At 47.8% G+C, this 12,591-nt stretch overlaps 1 protein-coding gene across 1 annotated transcript in view; it reads right to left on the bottom strand.

Moving 5' to 3' along the window:
* FAT3 (FAT atypical cadherin 3) overlaps positions 1-12,591 on the bottom strand; it is a 764,758-nt gene that overhangs the window by 67,767 nt on the left and 684,400 nt on the right. The window contains exons 21-22 of the mRNA XM_086933989.1: positions 11,238-11,372; positions 10,561-10,718 (exon numbers count right to left, since the gene is read on the bottom strand). Coding sequence (XP_086790115.1) covers positions 10,561-10,718; positions 11,238-11,372 — 293 coding nt within the window. The remainder of the gene's footprint in view (positions 1-10,560; positions 10,719-11,237; positions 11,373-12,591) is intronic.

Genomic DNA, 12,591 nt, shown 5'->3' with positions numbered 1-12,591 from the left:
TCCTTAGCGTTGTGGGGGCCGTTGTGGAGATTAAGCAAGCTATTGCCCAGAGTTGCAGAGTGGGACTCCATGATTGGAATAGGCACCGAGGCGAGAATTATCAGGTCCGTGAAATTTTGAGCCCAAGACCCACCGAGGCGGGGAATTGAACCCTGGTCCCGGGCTAGACTTCTGCATCAGGGTCTGCCACTCTAATCATTGAGCCACAGTAACAGTAACAGTAGACTGCTGGGTACACGATATAATGATCTCTCTACAGACTGCTGGGTTAGGCGATATACTGATCCGTCTACAGACTTCTGGGTAAGCAATATAGTGATCCACCTACAGACTGCTACGTAAGCAATATACAGATCCGTCTACAGACTGCTGGGTACGCAATATAATGATCCATCTACAGAATGCTGGGTAGGCGATATAATGATCCATCTACAGACTGCTGGGTAAGTAAAATACTGATCCATTTACAAACTGCTGCGTAAGCAATATACTGATCCTTCTACAGACTGCTTGATATGCGATATAATGATCCGTCTACAGACTGAGTAGGCTATATAATAATCCATCTATTGACTGCTGGGTAAGCAATATACTGATCCATCTACAGACTGCTGGGTACACGATATAACGATCCTTCTACAGACTGCTGGGTAAGCAATATACTGAACCATCTACAGACTACTGGGTACCCGATATAATGATCCATCTACAGACCGCTGGGTAAGCGATATAATGATCCATCTACAGACTTTTGCGAAAGCGATATACTGCTTCGTCTACAGACTTTTGTGAAAGTGATATACTGCTCCGTCTACAGAGTGCTGGGTACGCGATATAATGATCAGTCTACAGACTGCTGGGTAGGCGATATAATGATCCTTCTACAGACTGTTGCGAAAGCGATATACTAATCCGTCTACAGACTGCTGGGTTAGTAATATAATGCCCTGAACTGGCTCACGAGCCCCCCTCCCACCTGCATTCTGGTTGGGGTTACAGGGCACTGAAATAATCATTTATACCACATCTGATGCAGTTTCTGTTGAAACTTTCTGCTTGAAGTACTGGTTACGTAAATGACTTAAAATGCATTTAACAGAAAGGTAAGGCTACTTGGCTCGCTTTTAATTGGTGGTTGAATGGTTGCTTGAATTTGTTCAACATAGACTAAGCAAAGCAGAGCTTAAGTTGCTTTAATTGTTGACAGTTAAAGACACTTATTCACAGAAAGTGGTTTGGCCAGGTTTTTTTTAACTTGGTTAAGTAGGAAAGGGGCATTAAACCCTCCTCTCCGAACAAAGCTAGAGTACTTCACAGTTCATGCAGATGGTGAAGTTTACCAAGTTTCACAACTTTAACCAGCTTCACTTGTAAGAATACTTTTTCACAAAAAATAATTATTCATGAGAAAATGACCTTGCAAACGCCTTTGTGAAAGAGAATCTCCAACCAACTGTGTGCTTTGTGAGGAACTTCTTTCCCGCAAACCTACTTTTATCTTAGGATTTCTCCCTCCTTTTCATGAAGACTACAGAGTTTTACAAAAAAGGTAACGCAGGTGGGAATTTTCTATAACCAGCATGGTGTCGCTGAGAATGTCCCTGGCAGTACTCTGACAAGGAAAGACAGATAAAGAGACTGCCTGGTGAACTTCTATAACTCCTAATGGCTGAAGTGCTTATGCTGTGAAGGGGCATTAAGACTATTATCTCAAATAGTGAGACAAGATTTTTTTACATTATATTTCCCCCCCCCCCCCCCTTAATTTTTCTCTCAATTATTTAGGCCAGTGTTTCTTAACCTTTTGACTTCTGTGGGCCCCAACCGAAGTCATTATTGGAGCCTAGGGACCCCCAGCCAAAGCAATGTCTATAATTTAAACCTCAAAACAATACACAAAAATACAAAACCAAGAATACACCAAACAAATACTAAAATATTGACATTTTGAGTTTCATTCACAGATGTAACAGTTGGCGCACCAGCTTTCCCCGTTGGCACGCGTTCAGCGATCCCCGCCCCTGCGCTCACGCCGGCTGGCATGAGCGCGCATATATAATAAAGGAGGAGGAGCTGCAGCGGTAGTCCGTGTGTAATAATATGCCGTGTGTCCTCGTCTTTACTGCAGTGCGCTGCAAGGTCTAATTAGCGTGATTCACCGCGAGAGGGCGCCCCCCGCTATGGAACACTGGCGACGAGGGCGGAGAACACATGCCTGCTCCTGCCCTGTGGAAGATGGGAAGCTGGCAGCAAAACCCCACTGTAACCATGAGGCTCCTCCAGAACTCAGCAGGCCTACCACACGTGCTCCCTGCTTTGTCCGCAAACCCGGAGGAAGCTGTCTCCTCAACTGCTCCTGGCCGCCGCATCCACCCGGTGTTCCACCGACGCCACACGTGAAAAGGGTGAGTCGTGCATGCCCCAAGGAGAACCACAGGGACATCCTGGTAACCCATACCAGCCGAGTGAGTGCCACATACCTGTGCGCACGTGGGCCCACATGACACCTAGTGCTGCTGTGCCATCTCCCGTGCCCGTAGGCTGTCCACCAACAGCAAGCCTCCTCGCTAGGCCTCACGTCAGCGCCCACGTCCAACACCATGGGAGAATAGGATGACGCCGCCCTAGCCCCTGTACCAGCGGCCCCACATAACCTGCCTCAGGCATCTTGCTTCCTTTCAGTGAGTCGTCAGACCCTTCCATTGCCGCAACACGATGGCAAGCATGGCCTGGCCGCCTGGAGATTTGCTTCATCGCCACGTGGGAAAAGAATGGGGCAGTAAAACGCTCGCTTGTACTCCATTATGCAGAGGAAGAGATCTACCTCTTGTTCAAGCATCTACCGGACACAGGCCCCCCAATGATTATTCCGCAGCAGTCACAGCCCTTAATGCCCACTTCGATCCCCAAATGAACCCAGACTTTGAACACTTCAAGCTAAGGCAAGCCAAGCAACGAGAGGGCGGGTCAGTATACGCTTTTCAAGCACGGCTCATAGAGCTAGCCACCACTCACCTAGTGGGTGACTGGGCCCCGGACGAAATCAGAGCCCACCTGATCCTCGGGATACGCAGCAAGGTCCTACGTGGCCTCATACTGAGGCAGCCAAACATACTGATGAATGATATCCTGGTGCTAGCATGGTCCCATGACCTGTTGGCAGCGTGTGCAGAAGAGATGGCCATGGCATTAATGAGAGGGCCAGAGAAGAGTGTCACGGTCAAGTCGGAAAGAATGGATGCAGTTAAGACAAGAGACAAGACCCACAGGCCACGAGATCGTCAGCCACAGGCCCCAAGGAATCGCTGCGGGTACTGTAGGTATGAGGAGCATCCCTCACAATCGTGTCCAGCAAAAGGAAAGACCTGCACCAATTGTGGCATCGCGAACCACTTCGCATCAGTGTGCAGGAGAAAGACGGAGCGGAAGGAAGGAAACCGGCCCAAACCAATGAGAAGGATGGTCTGCCAGCTGTTGCAAGTCTCGCTAACATCACAACCCGGGAGTAAGAAAAGAGAACAGACAGTCTACCAAGGGGACGAGTCCACATCGGCAGTGGAAGGGGAGACATATCTAGTCTCATTCACCTGAGCCCTGAAGAGTAGGAGGCAACCCCAACCTCGCTGCACGATCCAGATCGCAGGGTCTGACGTCAATGCAGTGATTGACACTGGCCCATCAGTGACTGTAATGGGGATCCAGCAGTACAACAAGCTGAAACCCAAACCGGAACTCAGACCTTCGAAGGCCTAAATCTTCGCATATGGCAGCAACTCACCACTGCCACTCAAAGGAAAATTGACTGTGCCAGTACAATCAGGAAGCATTGAAATCACCATCGACATCCACGTAATTAACCAGGAGGTGGACACGCTGCTCAGCAGCCATGCAGCTGAGGATCTAGGCCTAGTAATGTTTGCCAGGAGAGTACAGATGGACCAGACGGAAGAGTTGCTGAGCCAATTCAAGGACTTGTTTAAAGGGTTAGGCAAAATAAAGAAAGTTTCCATCAAGCTACACATAGACACCACTGTCCCACCAACGGCCCTAAGGCACAGGAGGATCCCCTTCCACCTCCGACCTCTGGTAGAAGAGGAACTACAGAAACTCGAAGACCAAGGGTCATAGAGAAAGTATCAGGGCCCATGCCATGGGTGTCACCCATGATAATTGCAGAGAAGCCCCGTTGACCAGGGCAGATCAGACTTTGCATAGACATGCGCCTCCCAAACAAGGCCATTCGGCACAAACGTCACTTAATGCCGACTATGGATGACAACGTGGCTGATCTAACCGGTTCCAGGTGGTTCTCGAAGCTGGATCTGAATGCCGGCTATCACCAACTAAAACTTTCCAAAGACAGCCGGTACATAACCACGTTCAGTACCCACCTAGGCCTCTGGAGATATAAGAGGCTGAATTTCGGCATATCATAGTCTGCGGAGATCTTTCAAAACGCCGTCAAAGAAATCCTGGTCAGACTCCCTGGTGTCTTAAACGTGAGTGATGATATCCTTTTCCCCTCAAAGACAGTGGAAGAACACTACCAACACGTGAGAGCTACGCTGAAGCGACTATCAGAGCACGGAGTCACCCTACACAAGGAGAAGTGCCTGCTGTTCCAACAGACAATTGGGTTCTTCGGATACACATTCACTCAAGAAGGCATACAGGTCCACCCACAGAAGTCCCAAGCTATCAAGACAGCAGCTGCACCACTCAACGTAGCGGAGGTCCGCAGTTTCTTGGGAATGGCCATGTACTGCGGCCGGTTAATTCCAGACCTAGCCACACTTGCGGAACCTCTCCGAAACCTCAACCGGGCCGACGCCATGTGAAAATGGGGTCCAGCAGAAGAGACGGCATTCCAAACGGTCAAGAAAGCTCTCCTCGACCATACCAAACTGGTGTATTTCGACCCCGCGAATAAAACCGAAATACTCGTAGACTCCAGTCCTGTGGGTCTAGGAGCAGTCCTCACACAAGAGCAAGAGCCCGAGAGATGGGCTGCCTTAGCGTACGCCAGAAAAGCGCTCTCACCAACGGAGAAACTGTACTCGCAAATTGAAAGGGAAGCCCTAGCAATCCAATGGGACTACAGAAACTTTCACCTATACATATAGGACACCCATTCACCATTGTCATGGATCACCAACCCCTGGTGCTGCTATTCAGAGGATCGGTGCCCCATTCCCCACCACGCATTGAGAGTTGGGCCATCGAGCTCCAACACTATGACATGGACGTGATCTACTGGCCCGGCGCCAAGAACGCAGCCGATTTCCAGTCAAGGCACCCAGACACGACCAGGGAAGAGAGAGAGGAGCAGAACCATGAGGACACGGAAGCCCACCTGGACATGCTGGCAGCCCTGACGTGTCCCCGAGCACTGGCGCTTGAAGTAATAGCCACAGCGGCCGGAGAAGATACTGTCATGATTAAAGTCCGGGACACGTTCCAGGGAGGGCATGGCAACAGTTCCTGCAGTCAACAAATGCGTGGTCAAGCCCGGAAAAAGAGAGCCTGATGCACATGTGAAGGGTGAGGAATGAGCTGAACCTCACACAAGGTGGCCTTCTCCGGAGAGGGCCCACATCATCAACCCGGCATCCCTGCAGCTGCAGGCAACACAACTGGCCCAAGGAGGGCACCAGGGAATGGAAAAGATGAAGGCCCGCATAAGAGAAAAGGTCTGGTTCCCAGGGATGGATGCCCGGATAGAAGAAATAGTCTGCAAGTGCCCTTCATGCCAAATCACATGCGGGCCCGAGAGACCAGCGCCCGTTCACACTGAAGAACACGGCCAGAGCCCCTGGGAGAAAGTGAGCGTAGATTTCAGAAGTTTCCCTGATGGGCGAGTCACCTTAGCCCTCATTGACAGCTACTCCAAGTATACGATAGTAGAAGTTGTGAACTCAACAGCTTTCCTCCATGTTGGCCCGGCCCTGGAGAAAATATTTGGACTGTTTGGTTGTCCGAAGGAACTCCGCAGTGACAAAGGACCCCCCTTCCAAGGACATAAATTCTGCAAATTCATGCACCACCACGGCATCCAGCACCGACGCATCACCCCACAGTGGCCCCAGGCCAATGGGGAGATCAAACGTTTCATGAGAACGATAAACAAGACCCTTCGCATTGCTGTGGTGGAGCAGATTGACCCTGAGCAAGAACTACAGAAATTCCTACGAGAATATCGGATCACACCACATTGTTCAACGCCCCAAACACCCAGGGCGCTATTGTTCAACGGCACCCGCCGAGATGGTATCCCTGTTGCCCCAGGCTGGTCACCCCCTCCATTTGACGAAGAGGAGGCACTCAGGAGGAGAGAGAAGCGTAACAACCAGACCAGCCATAGCCGGAGAGCAGTAGTCTGCCCGCTTCAGCCAGGAGACACTGATATCCTGAGGGACCAAAGGCCCGGAGGAAAGTTTCAAACTCGGTACGAACAAGGGCACTGGACAGTGATCTGCAGGCAAGGGACAATGGTGACAGTTAAGAAAGCAGGAGAAACGGTGACCCATAACATCTCATGGTTCAAACAAGTAGACCAACCTGTTTCTCCTGTTGCCATCGAGAACCACACTGAGGAGGCCGAAGTCCGTCAGAGTGAGAGCTGATGATCAACATCACAGAGTGTTCCCCGTGCCGGAGAGTCCAGGAGTCACCGGGGCCACCCCAGACCTGCCTCCTGTCCCCAGCCAGCAAGGGAGCCACCAGGTATGCTCTGAGAGAGAATCCTCTGCCAATCACCCGCCTGAGAGACTTTGCCTGCCAAGTAAGTGAACAACAAGACTTTCATAATCCAGTCAAGGACTGAGTTGAGATGGGATGTAACAGTTGGCGCACCAGCTTTCCCCGCTGGTGCGCGTTCAGCGATCCCCGCCCCTGGGCTCACGCCGACTGGCGTGAGTGCGCATGTATAATAAAGGAGGCGTAGCTGCAGCGGTAGTCCTTGTGTAATAATATGCCATGTGTCTGCGTCTTTACTGCCGCGCGTTGCGAGGCCTAATTAGCGTGACTCACCGCGGGAGGGCGCCCCCGCTAAGGAACAACAATCAAATATAGCAAAAGGTTCCAAATTTTCAATTTTGCTAATATATTCATTTTAATAACATTTAATTTTGTAAAACAGTTGCGGACCTCCTGAGTATGCATCTCAGCACCTGTGGGTCCTTGGACCACAGGTTAAGAACAACTGGACGATTCAAGACACAAAATCATGGCTGTATGAATGGAAGAAGGGATGAGTGGATAAATGGAAAGAAAGCTGATAGGGCGACAAAAATCAGGTAACTTCTAAAAATACATCACTTGTTTTGACTTTCACGACACTACCAATTGTGATGAATCTTGAATGTATTCTCTGTACTTTTTGGCATAACAGCGCTCAAGGGACTATAGTTGGTAATGGTAAATACATTGAAATTAGCATTTAAGTCACAAAACCATGTTAACCTTTTTCTCAGGTGAGTGTTTGGCTTTGATTCTAATATCACGTGGTGTCCATTTGTAGTCTTTCACTGTATTACTGTATGTGTTCACAAATGCTTTACACACTGCCTCTGAGATAAGCCTGTCTGCTCGTGCCAAGCTACCTAGGGGGTGAGCAGGGGTTATTTTAGGAATGTATCATGGCATCCTTACAAAACCCTCGGCTTCTCAGCACCCTGTGCAGCCACTCACTTCCAGGCAGCCTGGAGAAATGGATTGCAAACAGGCACCAACCCCTGGGAAGGTTTTTTGAAATTTGAGAAGAGCACAGAGCTGTGTTTCCGCCTGTACAAGAAGCAGATCTTAAAGCAGGGAGCGGGCTGACGTACGTGCTTAACAATTACTGTATTATCACAGCTCAGTGGTTACATCACACGTTTTAATGATATAGTCCTTAAATTAGCACTTGGTGATTGCAACTCAGCAAACACCTGGCATGTGCAAAAATAATCCTCGGATCTTAAAACAGTCAGCATCGTTGAGGTGCTCTGTGCGGTAAATTGGTTCTTTTCTTTTTCATCAGTCTGTTCCTGTCACTGGAACTCTGCCTTCAACTAACTTCTTATTTCCTGAGGCTCGCTGAGATATTAAAAATACTCCTATAAAAAAATGGCAGACAAATAGGAGGCAACACAGCTTTTATCAAGCAATTGCTGTGCGCCACAGTACAATAATTCATAGCCCCTTATCGCAGCCGCCATCTCCCGCCGCAGCACATCCTGGAGTAATTCCTCCGCCAATTGCAAGCGGCACCTTTCACCTATGCGCTTGCTGCAAGTTCCTCTCTGTGATTGCATTCTGAAGCTCACGGTACACCAGTGGTTAATTTGAAAAAAAAAAGTGCAGGGGCACTGGTCAGGAGGCAGCTTACACCAGCCCATTTCTCCTGTTAAAATAGAACCAACTACTAACCATGAAAGTTGGGAGAGGGTGTGGTGTATTGGCCAGAGCTGCCGTCTTTGGAGCCGGGGAACCAGGTTCAAGTCTGGGCGTCGAGTTACCATCCTTAATTCTACGCTAGTCACTCAATCTCCCCAAAAGTGAATATGTCCTTAACTGATGCTCATGAAAAGCGCAGGTGCTGATGATTAAGTGCTGGTGCTGAGCACCGGAACTCACTGGTTCAAATTAAGCACTGTCTCACACCCATTACACATCAACATGGTAAGATCTGCTGCACACGGGCGTAACACAGGTCCCTAGCAGTGCAGTGTGGGGGGGGGGGGCAGTCTTTCAGAAGCCACCCAACCCTCCAGGGGGCCCCCATTTAGCAAATGGGCAATAAATATTGGTGTCATATGAGAGACTCAGGGGCCCCTCATCACATTCTGCAGGGCGGGGCATAATTTTGCGTTACGCCACTGCTGCTGTGAACGGGGTGCTGCCGCCGCTTTGAAGCGGTTCAGAAATGAACAACGGATCCACTCAAAGCAAAAAAAAAATTGGGAGCATGGTAAATGATACAGTACATTTTCAGAAGCATCTCCTATTATCGTCCGTTGGTGTAACGTTCAAAAACGCTTGTTTTCTGTAACTTGGACCGCTATCATTACATAACTCTTATGTCTTTAAAAAAAAGTGCTGATAGAGCTTATCTTCTTCCAGACAACTTTAACCCCTTGCCCGCGGCCGGAATTCCGCTCCTGTGCGGCACATTCCGATCGTGGGCATGGTCATGACGGCTGGGAGCCGTCATCAGCACACGAGCACTGTGTGCCATGACGGCTCCCAGCCGTCATCAGCATGGAAGGGGTTAAGTTTCTCTGGGGCTTATTTACAAGCCCCCTGCGCAGCCGGTACGTCACTTTTAACATGGGAAAATGTGACGCACTGGTGGCGCAAGTGGCTTGTAAATAAGCCCCTCTGTATTTGAGTGGGTGGGCGTAAGAATTGAAATGGCGGAAACGAGAATTTTCTGGTGATGGATTGCTTCCACTTATTTAATATTTTACTTTATAATATTTGATGTTTTTTTGGAACAGATATTGTGAACAATGTTAACTATGTCCCAGGCTGTCTGAGACCTTTACGTATTATGACGATGGCTGTAGTACAGATGCAGCAGTGGAATCAGTTGCATTAACTAACTTCCCCTCATCTGAAAGAGTATTTAAAAAGCCGTCAGCGTACAGAATAGGGCATAACTGTCCAATCTTCATAGAACTTTCACCATGTGGTGAAAACGTAGGATGGACCGTCACTTTATAATTGCCAAGACAAAGAGGCAAGGATGCAACATTTTGTGAGAGAATGTCAGGGTGAAGGTTAGGATTGTCTCTGGCCATCACCTTTGGTCAGGTGTGGATGAGTAGATATTCCCCTCTGTGGGCACGATTCACAGAACTAACTTAAGACAAAATCCTAAACTTACTACTTATGGTATTCACAGAAGTTAGGATGTTGTCTTAAGTTTGTCTTAAGACAGACTTAAGTTAGGATTTTGTCTTAAGTCTGTCTTAAGTCTGTCTTAAGACAAACTTAAGACAAAATCCTAACTTCTGTGAATACCAAAAGTAGTACGTTTGGGATTTTGTCTTAAGTTAGTTCTGTGAATCGGGCCCTGTGTGTCTTCAGCGTGAGACAAACCGGAACATGTTTGTGAGAAGCAGAGTCCCTCACCACTTTCACTCATGCAGCAAATTTGCACCACTGTGAAAACTTTCTTCAGAAAGTAACATTGCCAAATCTTGACAGTATGAATCTGAACTTCATAACTTCATCACAAAAAATAGTCCTTCGTCATGTAAAGGCTCTTGAGCACCTTGTGCTGAAAAAACCGGATCCTATGGCACTGGCCAGAATTCTGCACCCAGAAGGAGAGAATGGTATATACTGCCCCAGTAGTGATCCAATGGCAGAAAGGCTTTAGTTTCCACTGCTCTGCAAGGGGAAAGAGGGCAGGAAGTGCGATGTGTCAGTTCCACAAAATAATACAGTCTAACTCTGGAGTAATTATAGATGCACCCTCAGATTCTTAATGGTTAATAACCCTATCAACATTAACAATGAAATGAATAAGTGCCTTCCAAAATGGGAGCATACAAGATGGCGGATTTGCTTTACCTTCAGGATCATGCAGGGATTGGCCCTTGTGTACATGATAATGCCATTATTTTGAAGTGTTCGCAGGCGAAGACCCAGCTTTAACTCGTCCCTTTTGCCGTTCTCAGAAACTCGGTATTTGATATAGCTATTTCCAGCAAAGCTAAGAGAGGTATGCCCTGAAATAAAAAAATAAAGTGCATTTTCATATCATAATTAAGACTTCACGTTGCTAAATAAAGTAAATAGTAAATAAATTGTATATATGCAAAAATAGTGCTAGGTAGCCCACAATCAAAAATATCAGGGAAGGGCCAGGCCACATAAGTGGCTCATAAGTAGATGTGAACATGGCTCCTTACAATAATATGCCAGAGTAGTTTGTAAATATGCACATTTTGCCAGGGGACAGGCTGTGCTGAGGCCTTCAAATGCAGTGAAATGTCCGCTATTATTGGTTCGAACTATAAATGGCGATTCAGACTTCATTTTCAGTAGTCTTGTCCTGTTTGAGGTTCCAAGCTCATTGAATACTTATTTAATATATTCTTCCTACTCCTGATCTCCTCATATTCTCAGTTTATTCTTTCTGTTAATTTCTGTTCTAAGGTGCATTGATGGCGTCAGGCTGACAGCATGTCGGGTTATACTCTACGCGACACGTCATATCATAAAGTTATACATCCTAAGGTCCACACCTGAACATTCTCCGAGCTTTCCTGGTGGGCACTGGCAGATGAACGGTCTGCGGCTGACTTCATATCCTACGCACTGCATATCCCCCGGGCATGGCTTCTCCGTGCATGGATCGCTGGACCCTGGGCAAAGGCCGCCTGTTGAAAGTGGAGCAAATTATTCTTATCAAATGTAAGTTCATTCATATCGATCAGACTAAAACCATCCTAGGAATTATAAGCATGATGCACAGCGGCATCCTTAGTGCCACTATCTAATCTGACTGTTTGCCAGGGCACCTTCTGACTGCACTTGAACAGGGACCAGTGCTCCTGGTTAAACACTCAATGAGAAACTTCTGGCATTCTTAACCCCTTCACTGCGGGGTGTTTTCTCCCCGCTGTGCAGGGGGAAGAGGAGCCGCGCGCGGTGCGGCTGTGCTTGTGACGAGCTCAGCTCGTCATGAGGCACAGTGGAGTTGCACTCATGACGAGCTGAGCTCGTCACGACCACACCCGTTTTGGAACGTTCAGCACAGCGGGGAAATTATCCCCATGTGCGAACGTTCCAACGGCCGTGACGAGCTGAGCTCGTCATGAGTGCAGCTCAACCGTGCCTCATGACGAGCTGAGCTCGTCATGAGCACTCAACGGGTTAAAGACCGCTCAATGAGGGAGTGGTGCAAACAGTACACCACCTGCTCCCTGGGAGAAGCAGTTGATCCCCCTAAACTGGGCATGTGCTGTGTGAAGGGAGGATTCCCTCATTTGCATGGGGAGCATTCCAATGCCCTTGGGGCAGTACTAGGGAAACTCAGAAGACACATAGGGTAATGCAGGAGAAGCCACCAGCCCACTTTGTAATGCCAGGCTAAGTTTGGTGAAGGAAAAACAATCCATGCTTAGATGTGTAATTCTTCCAAGAAGCACTGTTTTTGTAATCCTGGTCCCATATTCCATTAGCAGAGGTTTCCTTGTAAAGATTACACTTTCTATTTCGTTGATACAAATTTAGGGCCCGATTCACAAAGGTAAACTTAGACCTGAAGTCTAAGTTTAGACCTGAAGTCTAAATTCAGACTTCTGGTCTAAGTTTGGACCTGGAGGAGTGTAAGTTTAGACCTGAAGACTAAGTTTAAATCTGAAGTCTAACTTAGACCTGAAGTGTACTTTTAGACCTGAAGTGTAAGTTTAGACCTGAAGTCTAACTCTAGATCTGATGACTACCTTTAGACTTGACGTCTAAGTTTAGACTTCAGGTCTAAAGTTAGAATTAAGGTCTAAACTTACACTTCAGGTCTAAGTTTACCTTTGTGAATTGGGCCCATGATTGAGAAATCATGTACATTTTATAATTGCCACACATAGAAAGTCACAA

The sequence above is a fragment of the Lissotriton vulgaris genome, chromosome 8 (genome assembly GCF_964263255.1).
Source record: "Lissotriton vulgaris chromosome 8, aLisVul1.2, whole genome shotgun sequence".
Taxonomy (NCBI): Eukaryota; Metazoa; Chordata; class Amphibia; order Caudata; family Salamandridae; genus Lissotriton; species Lissotriton vulgaris.
The sequence above is the reverse complement of the archived record's forward strand: the minus strand, read 5'-3'. Positions and strand labels throughout refer to the sequence as shown.